At 40.4% G+C, this 22825-nt stretch overlaps 1 protein-coding gene across 4 annotated transcripts in view; it reads left to right on the plus strand.

Moving 5' to 3' along the window:
• CDH6 (cadherin 6) overlaps positions 1–22825 on the plus strand; it is a 129375-nt gene that overhangs the window by 95849 nt on the left and 10701 nt on the right. For all 4 annotated transcript variants that reach the window (XR_005068938.1, XM_037063109.1, XM_037063111.1 and 1 more), the window contains exons 3-10: positions 3529–3823; positions 6851–6970; positions 8975–9142; positions 11316–11503; positions 13552–13805; positions 18815–18951; positions 21448–21569; positions 22603–22720. Coding sequence is in view for 3 of the 4 variants with exons in the window: in XM_037063109.1 (XP_036919004.1) it covers positions 3529–3823; positions 6851–6970; positions 8975–9142; positions 11316–11503; positions 13552–13805; positions 18815–18951; positions 21448–21569; positions 22603–22720 (1402 nt within the window). In the remaining variant the exon portion in view is untranslated. The remainder of the gene's footprint in view (positions 1–3528; positions 3824–6850; positions 6971–8974; positions 9143–11315; positions 11504–13551; positions 13806–18814; positions 18952–21447; positions 21570–22602; positions 22721–22825) is intronic.

The following is a 22825-nucleotide window of genomic DNA, read 5'->3' on the forward strand; positions in this document are numbered from 1 at the left end:
TGCACTTAAAAGAGAGTAATCATTAATCAACAGAAAGACCAAGAGCTTCTTCCAGAGCAAAATGCCGTAGGTACAGTAGTAAAAATCCTGCCAGAGTCAGATGAGATGTGACTTTCTGAGGGGAGCTGGTAATTTTTACTTGACGGTGAATCGTTAAAAGTGAACCAGATGATTAAACTTAATGGAACCGGCACATTAAACTGAAATTAGTAAAAACATGCCTCCAGCAACCTACAACCTTTTATTTGTTGTTGTTTAACTTCTGCCTTTTACAGTGGCCGTGATAAATGACATCACAAAGGAAAAAATCCAATTAAAATCTAAGTGCTCAATAAACCCCTAATGTCTGCTTGTCACCACGCCTTTCACCAGCACTGATGGCTTATGTCTTTCCCCAAGAAAGAAAAGAGAAAAGAACTGGCCCTGGGTTGGGGGGGGGGGGGGGGGGGGGGCGGGCAGCTCAAGGGAAGTAGAGGAAAATGGGAGAAGAACTTCAAGAAAGCTTCTGGAGGCCGCTGCTGCCCTGCTCTCCATCAGCCACCGCCCTGCACTTGGAGGGGGTGAGGTTAAATGGTGTTATTACCATACAATGCCTGAGGGAAGAGGTGCATTTTCCCACTAGTTTTTAAATATTGATAAATCAGAATTGGGATCGGCAGAGCAATCCCTGTTCACCCACTTAGTTGGTCTCTCCGCTGCCTTTCCGTAAGTAGCAGGTTTTTGTTCTGTAAGTCATCGAAATGGTCTCTCCTGACAGCTAAAAATTAGTTTCTGATGACTTTTACCTGAATAAATCTTGTGACCAGATGTGGTATTCACCTACTAAGTGTGCAACCATTACATATTGAGAGTGAGGAAAGAACGGGCCAAGGGGAGTTTATAATCTAGTGGAACACGGAATATAATAAATCACATGGGGGAGAAAAACAGCAATTGCCACCTGGGAGAAGAATACTGGCTTTTCATAGCAAGATTTCACCTTAGAGATAGCGTGTGTTTGCAAGATTGGGTTTTCAAAGTCCTTACAACAAAGTTCTCAAAGTCAAAAAAAAGAGCATAAACACACTCATTAGGAACTAAGAGTTAATAATAGTAACAATATTTTAAATAAGGAAGGAGCTGTGTAATTTATAAAACACATATAAAAGCATACATGTTTTTACCACATGTTTAGGTAGCCATTACTGTAGTATTTCTATATAGGCTCTACTTAGATCCTCAAGACATCCTTGTCCTGTAGCTCCTATTATCTGGGTTTTACTAATCAGGAACTTGGCACAGGGCACTTAATTGACGCTGCTGTGACCCTGCATTTGGGGAGGAAAAAGAAGGAGCTGGACCAGTACTTCTTCCGGCTGCAGGGCCCCTGCCTGGTGCCAGGATGCTAAGCATCGCCGCCCCAGAGCTGAGAGGGAACGGGCAGTGAGGCCGGTTTTGTTGCTCATGAGTTAATGAAACGGCTTTTTAAGAGCTCTCTTCAGTCATTCCAATTTGACGGCAGAGAGTTAAACTTTCCCCAGTGGCTCTTTCTGTGCAATCATGCTTTCCACGTGTCCTTAGCATATCGCATTACGCAAATCACGGAGTACCCTTGCTTTACATTTCTTACTGCGTTTGTCTCACTTCTAAGCAATTTCCTCCCCGTTCGCATTTATCTTCCATTATTTCTGTCAAATTGCTTTCAAGGCTACTAATTGTATGAATAAAATTATCTCCCTCACACCCTGCTATTAACCAGTGTTAGCTGGGTGGCCTTGGGCACAGCTTCCCATCTCCCAAACCCGGGAGGTTGCACCAAACGGTCTGTGAGGCCTCTTCTCGCACTCACATTCTCCTCCTCTGGCGTGTTCACGTGGAGCTGTGTGGTCTGGGAAACGCTGCGCAAACTGGGACTTCAGCTCTCTGGACTCTGCGCTGATGGATTCGGGCAGCTCACGTCTCCCAAACTGTGTTTTGGGGGAATATCAATACGGATCACACCCAAAGAGGGTTCTTTACATCAGAGAGTTCAGAAAAGCTAAGTTAAATTAAGTCAAGTACCATTTTGAACTGTAGGTATTCACAGTCTTTCCTATGTTAATGGACACTGAATGACTCCCAGAAAGAGGCGGAATATGAAGTATTTCCCAAACTTCTTGGGCCACGGGGCCCTTTTGCATCAGCATTTTGTATAAATGATATTCCGTATGATACGCGTTCAGAAAGGCAGGGTTGCATTATTTTTAAAAATCCCCTTATCACCCTGGAATTCTATTTTCCAGTGTGTTTCCAGACACTGCTCTGAGCACGCCAAACCGCGTTAATCAGGAGGGCACAGAGTTGGTTTCCCTGTTGCCACTGTCGCCGTAACTGTGGTAACATGACCTCTGTCTGTTCAGACAGAGCTGCAATCGGAGAGCAATTAGCAGCCTTCCCACTGAAAGTACTCGTCAGTATGCAGCTGACGTTTACAAGTGGGGTTTGAAAACAGGTCTCCTCAATCAAAAGCACTTGTTAAAATCTTGTAAATAGGGTTAGATTAGAAAACCTATGAGCTACGGAAGACCTATAAGATGCTGCCTCAACTTTTGCTTGAAGCGGGGGAAAAGGGAGCATGAGAAATAGCAGGAAGTCAACACTTTGGAGCTAATCTCTGGGATAGGCATCATGGGCTCCTTTCCAAGTTCCAACCATCCTCTCCCGCCTCAGTGGTGTCTTCACACTCTTCAGCCTTTACCCGCACCCACTGCACTGCTGGTTAATCCCAGGACAGCCCTGCCGGCTTACCTTCAGGAGCAGTAACCCACTCGTTTCTCAGGCAGAATAGTCAACCTTAGAGTGGTTCTACTTTTTAGAAGCTCCTTTCTTTCCCATGTAAAACTAAACTCTAAGCGTGAAATATTCTTATTTCAAGTGACCTTGTAAATGATCTCGTCAGGTGCTTTTCAAGGCAAAGTCCATAGTGGCCCTTACGATGTATTTTAGATGCTTTGAGTTGAATTTCATTCACTGATTCATAAATAACTACATAAATTCCATACCTATGTAGAAAATAGATTATAAGCTCCATCATATTAGACTGAGAGAGATTTACTAGCTTCCCTAAATTCAGTATAGAGGCAGAATCTACTCGGGTCTGTCTGATTTAAAAACCAAAATCCTTCTCTCAGTAATATACTGCTTCTCAAGTGTGCCTGTGTACATAGAGTGAGGGAGATTGTGTTAGTAGAATCTAAAAGCTGTAGTGAAAATAGTTTCATTCCAAACAGTCCAATACGACCTTGGGCATTTTGTGATTGCTCCGGCTTTTAGTTTTCCATCATTCAAAATAATGATTAAATTTTGTCCAAGATCTGTTGCAATTCTGGAAGTTTCTATGATTATAAGGAAACATGCTCATTAATGAATGGTATTTCAGGATTTAAGTAGTAGCGAAAGGAAAAAACGCACCCCTTAGACAGGATTGAATGAAAGCATTCATAGTAAAGATAAACAGTTTAGGATCACATGTTTGACATTTACTTTCTGTAATTTTTTTTTCTACACTAGTTACATTCAGACATGGATAGAGGAGATGGATCACTTAAATATATCCTTTCAGGAGATGGAGCAGGAGATCTCTTCATTATCAATGAAAACACAGGGGACATACAGGCCACCAGGCGGCTGGACAGGGAAAAAAAACCTGTTTACTCCCTCCGGGCACAAGCTGTAAACAGAAGGACAGGGATACCTGTGGAACCCGAGTCGGAATTCATCATCAAGATCCATGACATCAACGACAACGAGCCGATATTCACCAAGGAGGTTTACACGGCCACGGTCCCCGAAATGTCCGATGTCGGTGAGTGAGTTGAGGCTCCGCCCGTGGGCTGTTTCTGCTCTAGTGCACCCACTCACTAAAGACCCTGGGTGAACTTTACTCAGTTGAACGAATATGCACGCTGCATTCTGGAAGTATCACATTTCCGTCGAGTTAGGTCGTTTTTGTAAGCACCTCATGTATCCTAACATTATTCTAGTCTCGTTTGATTATTGCTTTTAAGAAAATGACATTTCCTCTAAACATGAGGGTATGAAAAGTGGCAGGGTGAGCGAAGGAACAGGAAGGAGCACCCATCCCCTCTCCTCCTTCTCCCACTCCCAATTCCCGTCCTGTGTCTTGAGTGGGGTAACAGCAGCCAGCCTCCTCCAGGGCTCTTTACCCACGTGGGCATTAGGCTCCAAGTAAGATTCTCCCCGGGGAAAACGAAAGCCTAGGTTTACAGTCCAGACTAAAGAGGCACGACTGCTGCTTTAAGTAACTATATTTGAAGAAGGGACTCAAAGAAAACTGTTTTTTAATCCATATAAATATGCAGTAGGTGTCTAGGGGGTATATCCTTTACTAACTGGTGGAAATTAAGAGACTTTCCTGACATAAATATGATAAATTAATATTTTGTGTGCAGCCCTACCAATTTTAAAGTTAAAATGGGGGCACTTAATTTGCTTAGACTGGGAGAAGGTAAACAGAACTACAACTTAGAGAAAGAGCCCTGACATCACTCTTAGCCATATTACTATACTTCATGGGCAATGATGACAAATACTCAACTACTCACGTAAGGGTTATTTTAATTCTCGCTTAGTGTCAAATTCAGAAGGGCTAAATTACATAATAAAAATGTTTCTGTAATTCTGAGTCACATATCAGAGCTGTTTCAATTCACAGTTCCAAGACTTTGAAAATATTTAATCTACGGAAACAATTATAAAACATGTAAATTTTTCTCACAACGTCGTTGCTCATCTCATTACTTGAAGCTACTTTATTTTGTTTAAAAAATCACAGATTGTCACCAGACGAAAAGGAGCATTAGAATTCTTTTAAGAGGAAGATTTGTTAGGAACGATGTTTCTCCCCTGGGTGGTAAAAGACAGGAAGAATTAATAAGCAACAGTCTTGTCATCAGCATCACCCAGGACAACCGTAACCAGACGTACAAGTTGTCACCGTACAACTAGCAGGGGTGCCATTGACTTGTTAAGCCATTGTAGAATTAAATACGCCATGCAGATATTTGGGGGTAGCTGACAGACACATGTTTTGGGAAAGGGAGTCCTTTTCCTGACTTGCACACAGGCATGGTTACCCTGATATTCATTACTACCATAAACTAGTATGTCATTACTCTAATATAAAGAAATCACATAAAGATACAACAGCAGGGTGGTATAAATGAACTTTGCTGTCAAACGGCCCTGCGTCTGAAGTTATCTCTATAAATAAGCAGCAGCGTGGCAGCGGGTAGATGGCGCGATTTCCCAGATCCTCCAGTTCCATATCGGTAAAAAATAGATAATGCATGTCAACCTCTAAGCGTTACCATGAAGACGAAAGAAGAGAACAGGAGCAGAGCCCCCAGTACAATATCTAGCAACCAACAGGTTCTCGAAACTTCCAGACAATCATATTCTAAAAGCAATTAACTTGTGTATTCATGCGAAATGAGAAGGTGTCTGTTGGCTTCTACTATTAGCCTTCACTCTCGAGTCATGGGCTACTCTGGTCCTCCCCAAGTGCCCCAGTAAACTGAAAGGGTTCATGCTCTATCTCATGCACCAGCGTGCTGCCCCAGGGCATCCCACCTCAACACAGTGCGACACAGTGACATTTGCTCAATACGTGTATTGGTTAGAGATTACCACAGCGATGGAAAAATTCTAGTCTTCTCTGAATGTTACTTCCCTGTCCTGTTCATGGACAGGAAAACTTGGCAGTATGCTTACTATTTATCTAATAAGAATACCAAAAAAAGAATACCAAAACTAAGCCATAAATCATCTTAATCAGAGGATCTTACCCTTTTGGAAGGGAAGTCACAGACCCCTTTGAAAATAAGATGAAATCTATAAAACTTCTCTGCGGTGAAGTATATATGCAAGCATATACCTAAAAATTTGCATGTAATTTTACGGGAGGTTAGGATAGCTCAAAGGTTGTTAGGTCTGTAAAATAAGAGTACTGATATAAAACATCATAGTTTTCTTGACATATTTAATTGCAGTCATTTTTTGGTATTATAGGTTGCAGATATGTATCTTCTACTATTTCGATTAATTCTTTACTTAATCCCAAACTATCCCTTTTAAGGTACAAGGGCTTCCAATCTCTTAGAATTATCAGGTAAGTTGATCACTAAGGATGCTTTTGTTTGCCAGTAACAGAAAACCCAGTTCAAACATGTTCAAATAATACAAGGGCTTATTGGTCACATTACTTAAGTCCAGAAATGAAGTGGGCTTTAGACATGGTTTGGTTGGGATTCTAGCTATTTCCTCCTTAACTCCCTGTCCTATTCAGCTTTGTTCTCGGGCTGCCAACTCCCGGGTCACTAAGTAGCTGCTGCGTTTGCAGGCTCCTCCTCAGCACATTACAGTCCAGGAGAAGGAGCACCTATGATACTCCTTCAATCTCCAGCAAAATCATGAGTGGGCCCCTGATTGGACAACCCCTACACTAATCCCCGGGGACAAAGTAATAATGCGGGATTCAGATTGACTTGGGCTTGGATAGCTTAAAAGAAGCACCATAGCAAGAATCCAGTGATACCCCACCCTTAGAGGTGGAGGGAAACCAGTTCCCCCCAACATCATAATCCCTCCCATGTTTCTTTTTAACCTAACCCTTGCAGTATTTCTAAATGGCGTTCACATTCCTTCAGAGCTACAGTCCAAGGCTCTTCAGCCTGGCATAACATTGAATTTCCCCACTCCCGTACCACGACGGTTTCATACAAAAATGAAATCATGCTTTCTCTTTATGCGTGCTTATCTAGGATATGTAATGGGCCCTTAATATACTTTCAATTCATGTTCGTCATTGCAGGCACATTTGTTGTCCAAGTCAATGCAACTGATGCTGACGATCCAACGTACGGGAACAGTGCTAAGGTTGTCTACAGCATCCTGCAGGGGCAGCCCTACTTTTCGGTTGAATCAGAAACAGGTTGGAATTCCTTTTTGGTCTTCTTTTTATAGTCTGTAATTGGCATGTTCAGCTGAGCTAACCTAGTTTTTAATAAAAACAGTCAATGTGATCGAACTTTTCTAGATTTGTCTGCTAAATACCAGTGATATATTTATAAACATAATATCCAGATCATTTTAATCAAGAAGTTTGACAATGGATCTTTTACCATTTTTATATATGATATATTCAGAAAAAGTATACATTGCTTTATTTTTTTTTCCTTCCAACTTGGGAGAAAGCTAAAAGACCAATCCCTTCTCATACCCATTTTGGCTGTTTACAACTATTCCAGTTCTTCTCTGTCTAGTTATTTGATAGGTTTGCATTTCTCTACCACGCTCTGAAGCTACATGTAGCCATATGACTTATCTGGGCCAATGAAATGTGACAGCGATGTGAGTTATCGCCAAGGGGAACCTTCAGACCTGATTTACAACCCACCACATTCCCTCCCCCGTGCCCCAGTGGCCCTGGGGGGAACCAATGCTAAGAGGCATCTGCAGTCCAGAACTCGGACTGTTGGGATGAGTATAGTGTTCTGCTGGCCTGGCCAGAGCATGAGCGAACAATAAGCTTGAGTTCTATGAAGCCACTAAGATTGGGCATTGTCGGTCGTCACCCATCATTTGCACTATCTAGACTGGGCCAGTTCTAATCAAATGGATTGCCTTAATTTAATCCGTTTTTCAGCATCCCATTTTTCTGCCCTTTCTCCACAAAACAGCATACTATCTTATGATGAATTATTTTAGTAAATATCATTTGTACTGTCTATTAAATTCTACATTTACATGTGTTATCATAATAGGAGACAAGTTCCTTTTAAACATTTTTCAAGCATCCATTATTTTTAATAGAAACCAAAACCTTCTTGGGTGACTATGACTGTTTGGAAATTGATGTGTTAAAAGGGGCAATAAACTTGGAAAGAAGCCCAAGGAGAAAGAAAAATGCTGAATTTAAAAACAATGAAGATGGAAAAAATGAGAATTATTCAACTTAAAGAACAAAAGGCTAAGGTATTTCAATAAACACTGTTATTTGGAGAACAGAAAGCAGCTACACTTCCACCGAAGTCAGGACTGTAGGAGTAAACCTGACCTCTTGTGTCTCAGGTAGTCTCATTAGGAAATATTTTTAGAAAATGATATTTTCAGCTTCATAGTGGTTCGGCACTGGAATGTGCTACGGGAAAGGATTATAAAGCCTTCTCCAGTGATTTTTAAAAGAATGTTGTTATGTAAGCACAAAGCCTACCTAGAGATTAGGCAAGCTTTCAGAAGTTCTTCCGCCTCGTTATTTTATAACTACCTAACAACAGAGATAAACTTCACCTAACTTAAGAATGTTGGTCCCTGCTGGGACCAGTTGAACTAATGTTCACATCAGCTTTAGGAAAACTTAAATTCTCTTGGATCATACAAGATGAGGGTTTTGAGAGGACTGATGCTGTGTTTTTTTAAAACCATAGTTTTGTGGTTTAGAAAAATCCCCGGAACACTCATAATTGGTGGGATATTTGCTGAGCAATTAGCCAGCCGCAAAGTGAAATCTGAGTCTGTTCATGTACGTGGCTTTCGTGACAATTTCCTCAGAATATACCTAAATATATCAAGCAGCTTCAGTAGTATACTGCTGTGCTACATGCCAGGTTACATTTTTTCTGTGTCATCTTATAGCACTTAATATTTATACCACTTAACAGTCTCTACTGTAGGATTTGACTTATTCTCCTTGTATTGTAGATGCCTTCTTTTTTAAGTTAAATGTTATACTTAACCCAGCATCCTCTGAATACCTGTCTTTCCACGTGCTTTTAATTTCCTTTAGTATAAAGGTTACTTACAATCATTTTTATGTCACCCGTGACCTCAGTGTAGTATTATGCATATGGTGGGTGATAATCTGTTTGCATAAACAAATGATCCCATAAAATATTTTTAACAGATTCCTTTCCACTTCTGAATTTCCCATCCGTAGGTATCATCAAGACAGCTTTGATCAACATGGACCGAGAAAACAGGGAGCAGTACCAAGTGGTGATCCAGGCCAAGGACATGGGCGGCCAGATGGGAGGGCTGTCGGGGACCACCACCGTGAACATCACGCTGACCGACGTCAACGACAACCCGCCGCACTTCCCCCAGAGTAGGAGCATTTCACTGACGACTTTCCTCCGTGCACTTTTGTAAAACTCTAAATTGAACAGTGGTGTTTATTTTCTATTATTGCTATTAATTGTCAAAATTAATAAACTTAGCGAGAACCGGCACTGTCCTTAAGAGTGAGTTGACAACACTTTCACTCAGTAGATGTGAACATTCCTGTTCCCGAATTGGTAATTAGCTAAGCGATTTCTGATATGGCTGTCATTGGAAAAGCAACATCATTGTTTTATTTTTCCTTATTAAAAAGAAAACCACAAACATAAATTGGCTTGTGCAGAACATATGTATACGAGCAGGCTGCTATTTGTTAGGAAGCATTTGACTTTATATTTTGTGAATTTAATCAACCATGTAATCTCTTTTAAATCCTCACGAAGCTTTGTAAGAGGAGGATTTATCATTTTACTGTTTCTAAAAATACATTTGTGCAAATCACTATGTACTTAATTTATTTGTACTCATAAATAGTTTTCTACATTATGGCTAATTGAGATCTCAAAAGCCGTCTCCAAAATCATTAATGCTCATGATTACATAGGAAGGAAGAAGAACGAAAACACATTCATAAATGCCCACTTTGCGTTAAGCAGTGCACTAGACCCTTTCACGCAGAGCACCTCAGGTGGGCACTGGTTTTAATGTAATTTTGCTTCCAGGGACAAAATTCCTTCCTGACCATGGTCTCCTAAGAAAATTGCCCAAAACTTGTCTTCCAGGAAAAAAATAGCTGCCCATTATTAAATAGAAAACCCATGTACTCAATCATGGCATGTTTTTAAAGCTAGTCAGCTACTCTGGGCTTCTTTTATAATGAAGATACACATGGATCAACAGGAAATCATTCTATTTTATTTATTTTTTTAACTAATTAATCACAGTTAACTAATGCAAAAACAGACTAACTAATTTCTGGTTTCATAAGTAGGAGAAAGGTTTCAGGAGCATTAAAAGATCTCCCAGAGGCCTAAACTAAAAATATCAGGGTCATCAACACCTCCCCCCAAACACACTTTTCCATGTGGCAACGCCCTGGGGAAGGATAACAAAGGGTTGAGGGCACCTAGGCCCACAGGCACCTCACCTGACCCTGCTCTCTGCTTGGACCGCCCAGGATCACCAGCGGATAATGTACGAAGGTCAGGGAGGGGAGAGTAGAGAAAGGAGGAGGTGGCACCCCAAGTGGAAGTTGAATACACCAGAGAAAAATGTGGCTGGTTAGCATTTTACCAAGGATGCGCCCAGTACTTACTGGATTAGTATTATTGAAAGACAATACGCTAGTGGTGTCATAGTTGAAATTTTTTTCTAAATTAATTTGCATGAATCGTTGGCAAAATGTATTAGATGAGAGAAGAGTAAGTTCGTTTTACTGTTTTTCTTTTCTTTTGGCCCTTCATGTATGCCGGCCTCTACAATCTAGACTGAAACGCACATGTGGTCTCCTGACACCAGTTTTGCAACATGAGGAAATAAGCAAAGTGTCTGTCTACGACATGTAGGTTTTTTAATTAGGAATATAAATTCAAGGATGGGAGAAATCTATGCATAAAAACTAATAACAAAACTTAAAAGAAAAAATAATCCAAAGAAAAAAATTTAACAGCTTTATCTCTCAGTGTATTTCCCCATCTTCCTAACTGCAACTAGCCCAGCTCCATGTTCGACTGAATAACTGCGAGGGTACATTCTCTAAATTGCTGTAATTTATTTTCACCTTCCGTTATTATTAGCAATGACAGAAAGGACTCTTTTAAAATAATACCTAGTAATTGGCTTAAAGTCACAGTTCAGGTTAAATCCTTTTCCATTCTTTCTGCTAGATTACATTAGCAGGAGACTCTGAAACCTGCACCTACCCCTAACAATTCAGTCTTTCTCACAATCACACCATAAACTTGGAAGCCTATTTACAGGGCAGGAAAAGTGTTCACCATTTGCAAAGAGACAGGTATAAGATAAAAGAAATATTCTTAACAATCATCGAAGTGCAGATCAAAGGAGAATGAGGGCGCCACTCATTATTTTAAAGAAAGCCCAAACCTGCCTGCGTCCATGGTGATGTCTGAAAGAACTGCTAGAAAATGGGTTTTGCTTCTATTATGATAGAGGATACTTAGTCTGTGTGTGACTTGCATCTTTCTGGTGATTGACAGGTACATACCAGTTTAAAACCCCTGAGTCTTCTCCACCGGGCACGCCGATAGGCAGCATCAAAGCCAGCGATGCTGACGTGGGAGAAAATGCTGCGATTGAGTACAGCATCACAGAGGGAGAGGGGCTGGACATGTTTGATGTCATCACTGACCAGGAGACCCAGGAAGGGATTATAACTGTCAAAAAGGTAACGCCGCCCTGCAGTGTGGCTCAGTGGGTTGAGTGCTGGCCTTTAAACCAAAGGGTTGCTGGTTTGATCCCCAGTCAGGGCACGTGCCTGGGCTGCAAACCAGGTCCCCAGTAGGGGTGGGTGAGAGGCAACCACACATTGATGTTTCTCTCCCTCTCTTTCTCCTTATCTTCCCCTCTCTCTAAAAATAAACAAAATAAAGTATATTTTTTAAAAAGGTAACGCTATTGGTTATATACCATCCAAATGAATGCCTTTACTTTTCTCTGCTTCCAAGGTAACTGGGAACAATCACATCTCATATGACCATTCCTCTAGATTCTCGTTTACTAATTAGTTTTTTAAAACATCAAGTCTAATTACATTGCAATCTCTTTGGTTGGCTTTTAGGAGTCCACCATAGTCTTACGCATACTTTCAGTACATTTTTATTAAGGACTTCCTAAGTATATAAATAATATAAACAAATGATGTGCATAAATTATATAAAATAAGTATAAATTAAATGGCAAAACAGTGTCAGACACTGTTCTAGTCACTGGAGGTTTAATGGTTAATTCAATAGGATGGTCTTTGTTTTCCCGGAACTTCTAATGTAGGAAGAAAAGACACAGGAAGCAAATAAACAGAGAAATATGTGTAACTATGAATTTTGACACATGCTTTGAAGAAAAAGAGTAAGACACACAGGGATAACAAGAACCTTAATTAGAGAGATGATATAAAAACCACAAAAATAAATTAACATAGATTTCCTGGGAGTTCTTTAGCTACTTTCTGGAACACAGTAGTAGATCTTTTATATTCTACATTCCTATTTGTCCCCTACGTACTTATTCACCATTTATCCCCCAAATTGTCTAGTAGCACCGAGCACTCGACAGAAGTGTGGCCAACATTAAAAACCAATGAACTGTTTGCTTCGAAGCTATGAATAATATTATTATTAATATTAATAATATTAATATTTACCTTTATCAATATTTTCTCCCTCCTTTAACACACTGTGTGGTCTATATTTGCTGGTATAGGCACATATAGAGAAATGTAAATAACAAGACAATGTTTTCCTTTTAAGCTTTGAATTACAGGTCTTAATAACTGGAAACACAATAAAACATGTTTAAGTGACACTCAGACCAATGTTTTACACACTAATATAATTAGGAAGCCCATTAGTGTGCATTAACCTTTTTAATTTTTCTGGTGCCTTATCAGATCCAAACTGAAATTTTGCCAAGCTGACTAAATCACATTCGCTAACGTCTTGATGGATTGTGTTTCTGGTGAGCCTTGTCGTGTTATTATCTAAAACCAAAAGTCAGCAATAAGCATGTGGGATCACTATGCCTCCAGAAGCAAAGATATTTTTCCTAAAGACCTCCGACAGCAACGATCATTACTTTCTTTGGCAAGTAATTAGCCCAAAGCCCTTATCAAGATAACACTTGGAATATTTTATCACCTCATGCAAAAAAAACCCCACTATTTTTAATCTATTTTATCTGAATGAGGAATAAGGAATTGTGATACAAGGCCTATCACTTGGGGGAGTGTTTAAAAGTATAGATTCCTATTGGCCCCTCCCCCAGGCATTTGGGTTTAATGATCCAGGGTAGGGCCCAGTCATTGGCAAATTTTAAACACTCATTTGGTGTTCAGTTAAAGCCAGCTGTGACAGCATCTGACCTAGAATAATCTACCACATATTTGCCAACTTGCCCCTGGTATGGCTCCCTCTAGTCACACGGAAGGATTTGTTTTGAAGGGTGTTTCACAGACTCCTGCCTCCAGGTGCCCTTTCCGGCCGGCCCATCACACCCAGCAGCCCTGCATCACTTTCTAGGCAACCACAGGCCCAGTCTCAGCCCACACCTTCCTCAGACCTGTGCCCCACCTGAACTCCCACACTTCCGCCCGACACCACACTGTGTGGTGCAGTCTCTAAGCACTCTATCCTCTTCAATGATCAGTGCTTTGCACTAAAAATAGTTTATGTCTTGGCCGCTTTAAATATGTCACTTCTCCCTTCCTCCCCTTCCAAGCTCTTGGACTTTGAAAAGAAGAAAGTGTATACCCTCAAAGTGGAAGCATCCAACCCTCACGTTGAACAACGCTTTCTCCCCCTGGGGCCGTTCAAGGATTCAACCACGGTGAAGATTATTGTGGAAGACGTAGATGAGCCCCCCGTCTTCAGCAAACTGGCCTACGTCCTACAAATAAGAGAAGATGCTCAGATAAACACGACCATAGGCTCAGTCACAGCCCAAGACCCAGATGCTGCCAGGAACCCTATCAAGTAAGTAGATTTCTGCAACCCGTCTCTTTCACAAGTTTCAGTCGATTTATAGTCTAACATCTGTCTGCAAGTTGAAAAAGAGGAGTCCTTTTTATCCAATTCGACAGCAGTGTCTTCCTGAAAAACTACTCTAAACAGCAACTTTTACCTATTTGCTCAACGTATATATTATGTGTATAAACTTTAACAACACAGAAGAAAGACAAGGAAATGCCCCTGAATGGCCCGGGCTTTTGGTTTTGGTTTTTTTTAAGGTTGTAAATTTGATTAAGAGTGGCATGGAGAAAGCATGTGGCAGTCTGTTTTTCAAGTGTAGAGGGCCTAGCCTGTAACACTGAGAAGCAGAATTATGCTCCATTTGGATGCGTAATTTCTTTCTTTTGCAGATGTGGATAAAACTGAGAACCGTTTCATGATACATGTCTGTGAAATCCTGGGGAAGTTAATAGAGCTGAATCCAATTTATACCGTGTAAGCAAGCTCTGTATTCCCTGCACCTTCCTCACACCTCAGTTGTAAATCATGTTGCAAGAACAGTCTCCTTGCTCTTGGAGGCGCGGATGCTTCGGGATTCTGTCTAGCATCCTACCAAGAAGGCATGGAAGTAAACCAACCTCCCGCCTTTAGCCAGTAGTGTAGTTGACTAGATGAGAAAAGCACTACACCCGAATATCATGGTGTAATTGTTTCCCCACTAAGCAAGCGAGCAGGCCAAAAATCTAGAGAAACTCCTGCCAGTGGGTCCACAAATACATCCTGATCAGGGCACCTGCCGCGTGCCAGCCATGTTCAAGGCATCCAGGAAACAACAGAGAACAATACCAAGCCCTCGTCTCACGGAGCTTTCATTCTCACTGGGGCAGATAAAAATAAGCCACCTATAAATATTGTAATATGTCCAGTAAAGATAAATGGTGAGCAGTAAAATAAGACAATAAGGAAATAACGGGTAAATGGGGAAGTATTTTGGATAGTGTGGTCAGGCTTGACCTTGGTAGGATATAATTTGAGTAAATACTTGAATGAGATGAAGGGATGAACCATGCTGGTATCTAGGGGAGGAATATTCTGAGAAGAGGGAAAAGTGAGGATAAAGGTCTGATTGTTTGACCTGCAGAAGCAGTGACAAGGAGGCCCTCGGAGGGAGAAGAGCATGAGCGAGGCGGGTGTGGCAGATAAGGGCTGAGGCTACAGGAAGGGAGGCTGGTGACAGTGGCATTCCTACTGGGGCCTTGGGCCCTCATAAAGCCCGGGTTGTATTCCAATGGAGGCTAGAAGCCACTGAAGGGCTTTGAGCAGAAGCGTTACCTAACCCCAAACTGCTTTTCAAAATGATCACAATGGCTGTGCATTGAAGAACGCTGTGGCAGATGGCAATGTGAGTCATTAGAGAAGGACTCCAACACAGTCGTTTTCTAACTTTCTAGCCATTGAGCTCTTTGTTTGAATGAACCCTAGGGCGAGTCCCATATCTAAAACACGGGGAAAAAGCCCGCCTTACATTCTGAGAATAAAGCCCGCCTTACATTCTGAGAGTAAATCCTTGGGAAAATAGACTCTGTTGTTTTGGCATTCCATGGGACTATCTAGACTCCTCGAATTGGACTAGGGTCGACCCAAAGCAGCCCCGTGGGAGCTCCACGCATTGAGTGTTTCCCCAAATACACTGGCATTATTAACAAGGAAAATGAATGAGGGCCTTCACTTGCATGACACAAATAACGTTAAGTGCGCTTATGACTATTCTCTCATTTGCAATTTGTTCTATCTGTGCGAGGAAAAAATCTTAGCAAGTCAATGTCAAGACCCATTTAAAAGCATTAATGCCAGAAGTTTACAAATACAAGCATCTGATTACCTCTTTGATTGGTCGACATGTTTTTAATTGAAAGATAAAGTCTTCTGCAAATTTAGGCTACTTTGCTTTTTATACCAAATATCATTTTGTGGTATAAAAATGCATTATATTATGCATATTTATGCTCTGCATTATGTTTTGTTTTGTGAAAATAAGTAGTTTGTCAAACTGGGTTGGCTGATAGCTAATTATGAAGTTTTTTCTGCCAGCCTCCATTGGTATATATGGATTTGATGTATAAATATAGATTTAAAGATAGAAATACACATAGACATATTGGTATATAAATACATATTCCAGTGACTCCTTTTAGAGGGTAAAATTGATTCCTACATTAGGAAGGCACATCCATACATAGTCTTTGGTTATTCAAGGCACACCTATTGAATAACTAGGTGCTAGACCATATGTTAAGTATATCATTTATGCTAGAGAATTCTTCCCCCTAACATTGATATCTCATTAAGCAGGCAGAAACCTTTAATTCTTCTATAACATAAAATAATTTTCCTCCAATAACTATCACAACGGACCTTTGATTTCCATGAAAGAATCTTATAAAATGTCACTATGAATACACATCATAAAAAAAGTTACACACAAACACACTTCTTTCCTGACCCACAAATCTTCCTGACTTGAGGATGCATTAGAAGTCAAATTATTGAATCAAGAATACAATAAAGTTTTAGAAAGAAAAAAAAGAGCTACCTAGCAGAATGACCAGCTATAATTATCGTAGGATTGATTACCTTGTTCCTTATTAGTTATGATTACAATTAATGTGATTGGACAGTAAATAGCCTGGATATAGATTGGAAATACTTGGTGAAAAAAAAAAAACAACAAATAAGTAAGTCTTACATGCAAACATCGCTTCTAAACAATATAGACATTTTAAGTTTTCTATTAATTTTTAAATCTCCCAATTCAAGAAAAACATACATATTTTGGTATGTGTATTTAAAGAAAAAATAGCTATTTTTTCTTTAAAATCAAAAGCTGCCTTCAACTACAAGTTTCTCACCCCATTTCACCCTTTACTTCGAGGCTTGATGGGATAGCATGATTCCATGCAAAACTGGAAAGGTTGGCAAGAAGAAAAGAAGCAAAGGACAGGAAAAGAATGCCACTGTGCGCAGCTGCACCGGCTTAGAAAGTCAGTTAGCAGTCAGTCTTAAGCTTGATGTGTCTCACAAGGAAAAAATATATTTGCAGATTATTATTAATGTGTCACAAAGTTTATGAATATTGAGATTTTCTTTCTGGTGATTGATTGTGTGCTGTAAATATTTAGCATTCTCAGATAAAAAAATGAAGAAAGGTGATCAGGCACATTCAATTCTGTCACCTAAATGCTTAATGAATGTTGACTCATGTCATTAAAGGGAAAAACAATAGCTGTGTCATCTGGTTCAATCTCTTTGATAATAAAATATGAGGTTTATATAGTTGAAACAAAAACGCTAACCCAAATTGACAAATATATATCCATTGTGATCCTCATTCATTCTCTTTAAAATCAGATTTCCATAGCCCACGATAATTGGATATCTGTTTCATTTCAACTCCTGCTAAATGACAAAAATAGATTTTATTAAGATAGAATGGATTGCTTATTATGATTCACTACTTATATTTTAAAACAAAATAATTAAAGAGAATATCAGACATTGTACACTCTTGCGAGTTATTAACAAAGGTTTATTTTTCTTAAAATTTTCATAATAATTTTATTTGTGTATGATGACTCATTTAGGTCATTTACTTAAATTGTATTTCTACTGAGTCGACATTTTTAAATCACCTACCATAAATAAATGTTGAGCATCCAACCAAAATGGGCAGTTTTTTTGGCCTTCACATATCAACTTCCTTCTGAGTTTTCTCTTTAGCATTCCCTCCATAGAACAGTGCACATACATTGTCTTCTTACACAGCTATTCCAAAAACTAGTAATCAACTTATAAAGAGAATAATAGTTCTCAAAATCTACTAGTCTTCCACCAGTTTTAGTGTTGAAGACTCTGCTCTTCTGTGTCTAAGACCCCACACTCTCCTTAAATATTTACCAGGCTCCTCTGTTCTGGGCACTGTTCTGGTCCTTGTCATCTCTGTTGTCCTTAAGTGATTCTGTCCTCTGCATTTTTCTCCCTTCCCTGGGCACTTGCTTCCTAGACAATTGAATAGAAAATAGAGGTTGTCGGTCCAGATCTTCATCTTCAGACTACACGCTCCTTCCTGGACATTTCATGCACTTGAAGCCTCAACATATCAAAATGAGGAATTTCGGTCTTCCCCAAATCCTACTCCTCACAAACCTATGTAAATATTCTAATATGTCCAGTAAAGATCAATTGTGAGCAGTAAAATAAGACAATAAGGAAATAATGGGCAAATGGGGAAGTATTTTGGGTAGTGTGGTCAGGCTTGACCTGACCACAGGAAGTATTGGGGATCCTTCCCCAATTCCTGCTCCTCACAAACCTATGAGTTTGTGTAAGCACTGTCCAATCAAGTCCTCAATTCAACCAGAGATCTTTGTTAAACATGATTTAGGTTGGGACTCTCTCCTGCTTAACACCCACTGGTAAAGTCAGACTGCTCATAGAGTAAACCCCAGCTCCCTACCACGGCCAGCCCACCCCGCTACGGTGCAGCCTGTGGGTCCCCTCCAAGCTCTTCTGTCCCATGTCCTCTCACCAGCCTCAGCCATGCTAGCCATCTTTTTGTTCTTTCAATGTAGCAACTTCTAAAATAAAATAAATATTAGACAAATAGCCAATAATCCTAATCATTCATAGGAATACACACACATTAAAATTAAAGTTTTGAGTTTCTAAAAGCTTGAGTTAAATTATAACAATCACTGTACCTACTTGGTCTAAACTACACATAGAAAATGTCAGTGGTGATACTCAAAATCAGGCAACTTGTCTGGGGCTTTACTGACAAGACTTCAGTGGTCGACAATGGATTTCTTAGAATATTTTACTTAATGTTACATGACAGATACTCAAATATAGGTAACAGGTAGAAAAAAATTCTAGTAACAGAATTTTTTATTGTAACAGATATTCTTGGAACAGTTTTAAGTGTGAGAATAGCAAATACAAAGAAAATCTTTTTAAATTCTATCCTGCCTTTTCAGGTATTCTGTTGATCGACACACGGATATGGACAGAATATTCAACATTAATTCTGGAAACGGCTCCATCTTTACATCCAAGCTCCTTGACCGAGAAGCGCTGCTGTGGCACAACATCACCGTGATAGCGACAGAGATCAGTAAGTCAGCCCCTCAGCACCGTGGTCCCCCGGGGCACAGAGGGCGTGTCCCAGCCAGGGCCAGTGATCACACCTAAAACTTGTCCCCAAGCATCGAAGACCTTGCTCAACGCTCGTTGAGGGAAAGAGCCCTGTAATGATCTGCAGTAATGTCTCTTCTAGACATAGGCTGGTTCACTCACAAATGCAGAGGTCACTGCAGAAGTGCAGCAGCTTCAAAATAACAAAATGGGAAGGTATGGTGTCAACTGGGGTTGAATCAGTGTATGTTGGATCAGACCCCCGAAGTGTACAAATCAGATTGTTACGGAAGCAGCTGGGGGAAAATGGGCTCGCCATCAGACATGGTGTATGTGGGTAGGAGGGTCAAATACATTCTAAAATGTAGGCATTGTTTGGAAATCTTTTGGATATTCATCCTGTGTCTTTCTGTGGAATTGCTATTCCAAAACTGTTACAGAGTTAAGAGATATAAATTTTAACTTTTCCGTGGTACCCCAAAATGGGCAACACAAACCACCAAGTAATCAATAAAATGTTTAGAATGAATTTTACAGCAGTCCCCAGGAAATTGAAGGCAGAGAAAAGCAGTGCCAAAGGAACGCTTCAGATAAAATGATTATATGCAGTGAAAATTGTGTGATGTAAACACAATGCATAGACCTAAGTGCATGAAAGAAAAATGATCTTTAAAATATTGTTTGAATGTTTAAAAATAGGCTTCTAAATTATGGCACATCTTTTCATTTTTTGTTTTTTATTTTTAAAGTAAAAAAAATATTTTAAAATGTTTAGCTCAATTGGGTATCTAGTGTGAAACATTCCACATCAAATGGTATATCACAGTTGCATTCTTTGTCAGTATAACTCATGAGGTTTGAGTGGCCAAAAGACATTGAGTAGCATAATAAATAACCAATATGGGCAAAATGAAGCCCTGGTTTTTTATAGGAATCAGAACTCCTTATTATAGATTTGTTACATAGGAATTTTCTCTTCAGAAGTTATGTGGATGCACTAAGGTGGATACCAATGATAGAACACACTCAAAGCTGCGCAATATAAAATCATTTCCCATCAAAAAGTGCCGTTTTCTGTAACACCAAGAAATTTTTCACTGAAGTAGTCATTTCATACATATTTTTAAGCTTTGTGCCTAAAATTTTCTGTTTTGAAGACTTAAAGTTTCTATGAAATACTTGAAATCACCAGTAATGAAGACCTTTTGACCCTTCACCTTCAGCAGCTCCACCTTTGGAAGAATAGTGTGAGCAAAATCTCAGATGCAAAGCAGCTTAACGGTCGCCCTTCTTAATTACCGTGGTTGAATCAGAAACCTCGAGCTTAAACCCAGGTCATTCCCACTCCAGAGCCTTTGCACTTGCCATTTCCTCTGTCTGCAGAGTCAGAAATAGTCATGTGGTCCTAATCCTTTCTCCGTTCATGTCTGTGCAAATGGCACCTCATCAGAGAAGCCATCCCTGGTCTTCGCACTCAGAGTAGCACATCCATCCCTCTCCGATTCCTTTTCCCTGTTTAACTTTTCCAGAGCACTTACCATCTGAAACACAATATATTTATGTGTTTACAGTTCGCTGCCCGCACTAGAATAGGGCTGCAGGAAGCAGGGTCTTCGCTGCGTTCTGGCGCCCCAAATAGTGCCTGGCACGAGTTCGATATTAGATGCTCACTAAATAGTTATCAAGCAAGTGAGCAAACTGACATATGAATAAAGGAAATGAAGAGAGCTGAGGTGAGAGACTCCAACTCCTGATTCCTGGACCAGGAATCTCTCTGTCACACTGCCCTGGAGATTGTCATAGAAGATAATCCAAGTGCTTTGTTTACCTTGGGTCTTCAAACATTGATTCTGCTCTATTATTATCCCAGATGAACAACCTGGGCATTGGAGTCACAGATACCCAAGGCTCCATGCCTTACTATCATTGGACAAATTCCGTAACTTCTCTGCGCCTCAGTTTCCTCACCTGTACCACGGAGATAGGATCTCGGAAATTTGCAAGGATCAAATAAGATACGGTAGCCAAGTGTTCAGCACAAGGTCTAGCTCTTACTCAGCACTCACACTAAAAGAACAGACACCAATAACAGTCATCCATCCCCACCACCCTTTCCTCCCTTGTCCACATTTTCCCCACCTGCCCCCTGCCTTGGTTTCCTTGAAAATCTGGCTCTAGAGTGCCTTTGCCAAACAGATTGTCTTTATACTCTGGTGTTTGTTACACAGTTGCACAATACCAGCACGTGGAGCTGTGTCCCCTAGGTCTCTCCGTCACGTGTACCTAACGGACCAGAAGTACCGAACAATCCCATTCTACCTTCCTGTGACCATGTTGGTACTTAACGCCCTCCGGTACTCACAGCGGCCTCGGGGAGCCTGCGTCTGAGTGAGAAAGGAGGAGTGAGTGGCTGTTGTCTGAAGGGGACTGGGGACCGCCATAAACGTGTCTGTTCTTTTCATCCGGCGTGTTGCAGATAACCCGAAGCAGAGCAGCCGAGTTCCTCTGTATATCAGAGTCCTGGATGTCAATGACAACGCCCCAGAGTTCGCAGAGTTCTATGAAACCTTTGTCTGTGAGAAAGCAAAAGCAGATCAGGTGCGTTTCCTATGGAAGAAAATGAATTAAGTCAGATTAATTTGTACGCTCTAGTAATTCAGACAATAAGCCAAACTAAGGGCCCATTTTGAATTCGCTAGGAACTGAACATGAACATGAACAAAATGAATACTGTAAATGAGACCCGGGATAAATATTTGCATCTCTTGCTCTTATGAGAACAGACAGCTTTTAAGAACTGGACGTTCATCAGTCTCAGTCTGGGGCTGATTCCAAATCAGTCTTGAGTTTCCATTAAAATAGATTAGTCACAGCTTTATTGGAAAAAATCTTTATTGGTAAGCAGATAGTTTTAATTACCACATATACTGGAAAGTAATAACTAAAACCTATTTTACAAATGTCTATAATCCATAATTTCACTTACTTGCATGCCCATCTGTACAAGAAAAGCAAATTCATGAATGTTTTACACATGTCCCCATCTAAAATAGGTCTTTTTTGCCAGTGATATAAAAATCATGTTACAGTTTGTCAAAATGGAAGTACACTTTTAAAATACATGTTAAAGTGGGAGGCTAAAGTTATGTGTTATATATCCAAGTATTCTTTTTTAGCTTTTCTGCAAGTTGACAGCTTTTATATATGACCAGACTGCATTTCTAGCCAGGCCGGCCAACGAGTGCTTCCATTGTCTCAGACTGCAGTGTTCACAGGTCACTGTGGTGTTTTACAGTTTTGTATCACTCTAGTGGTCACTGTAAAGTTTTAGAGGTTATCATTTAAATATTTTTATTGATCGATATTTGGAGAGAGAACAGAAGCAAGGAAGAGAGAGAGAACCATCTACCAGTTGCTCCGATTATTGATGCATTCATTGGTTGACTCTTGTACGTGCCCATGACCTTGGTGTCTTGGGAAGACACTTTAATACTGAGCTATCCCTCCATGGAAAGGCTGTCATTTTTAAAACTAAAATGAGAAATTACGTAGTCAAGCAATTCACTGCAAAGCTGTAAGAAACACATTGAGTTAGCCATGCTTGGTGACAGCTTTATGGTTTGGGTTGTAGTTGATTCAGACTCTCCGAGCTGTTGACAAGGACGACCCTTACAGTGGGCACCAGTTCTCCTTCTCCTTGGCCCCGGAAGCAGCCAGCGGCTCAAACTTTACCATTCGGGACAACAAAGGTAAATGAGTGCAACTGACCTCCCCTGTCTGAGTGTTTCTACCTATATCCGTCTGGCCCCTCACAATTGCTCCAATACATGACGCATTACCCACGTGCATTCACC

Source organism: Sturnira hondurensis, unplaced genomic scaffold (assembly GCF_014824575.4).
Source record: "Sturnira hondurensis isolate 20B ecotype Veracruz unplaced genomic scaffold, ASM1482457v3 Scaffold0014384, whole genome shotgun sequence".
NCBI lineage: Eukaryota > Metazoa > Chordata > Mammalia > Chiroptera > Phyllostomidae > Sturnira > Sturnira hondurensis.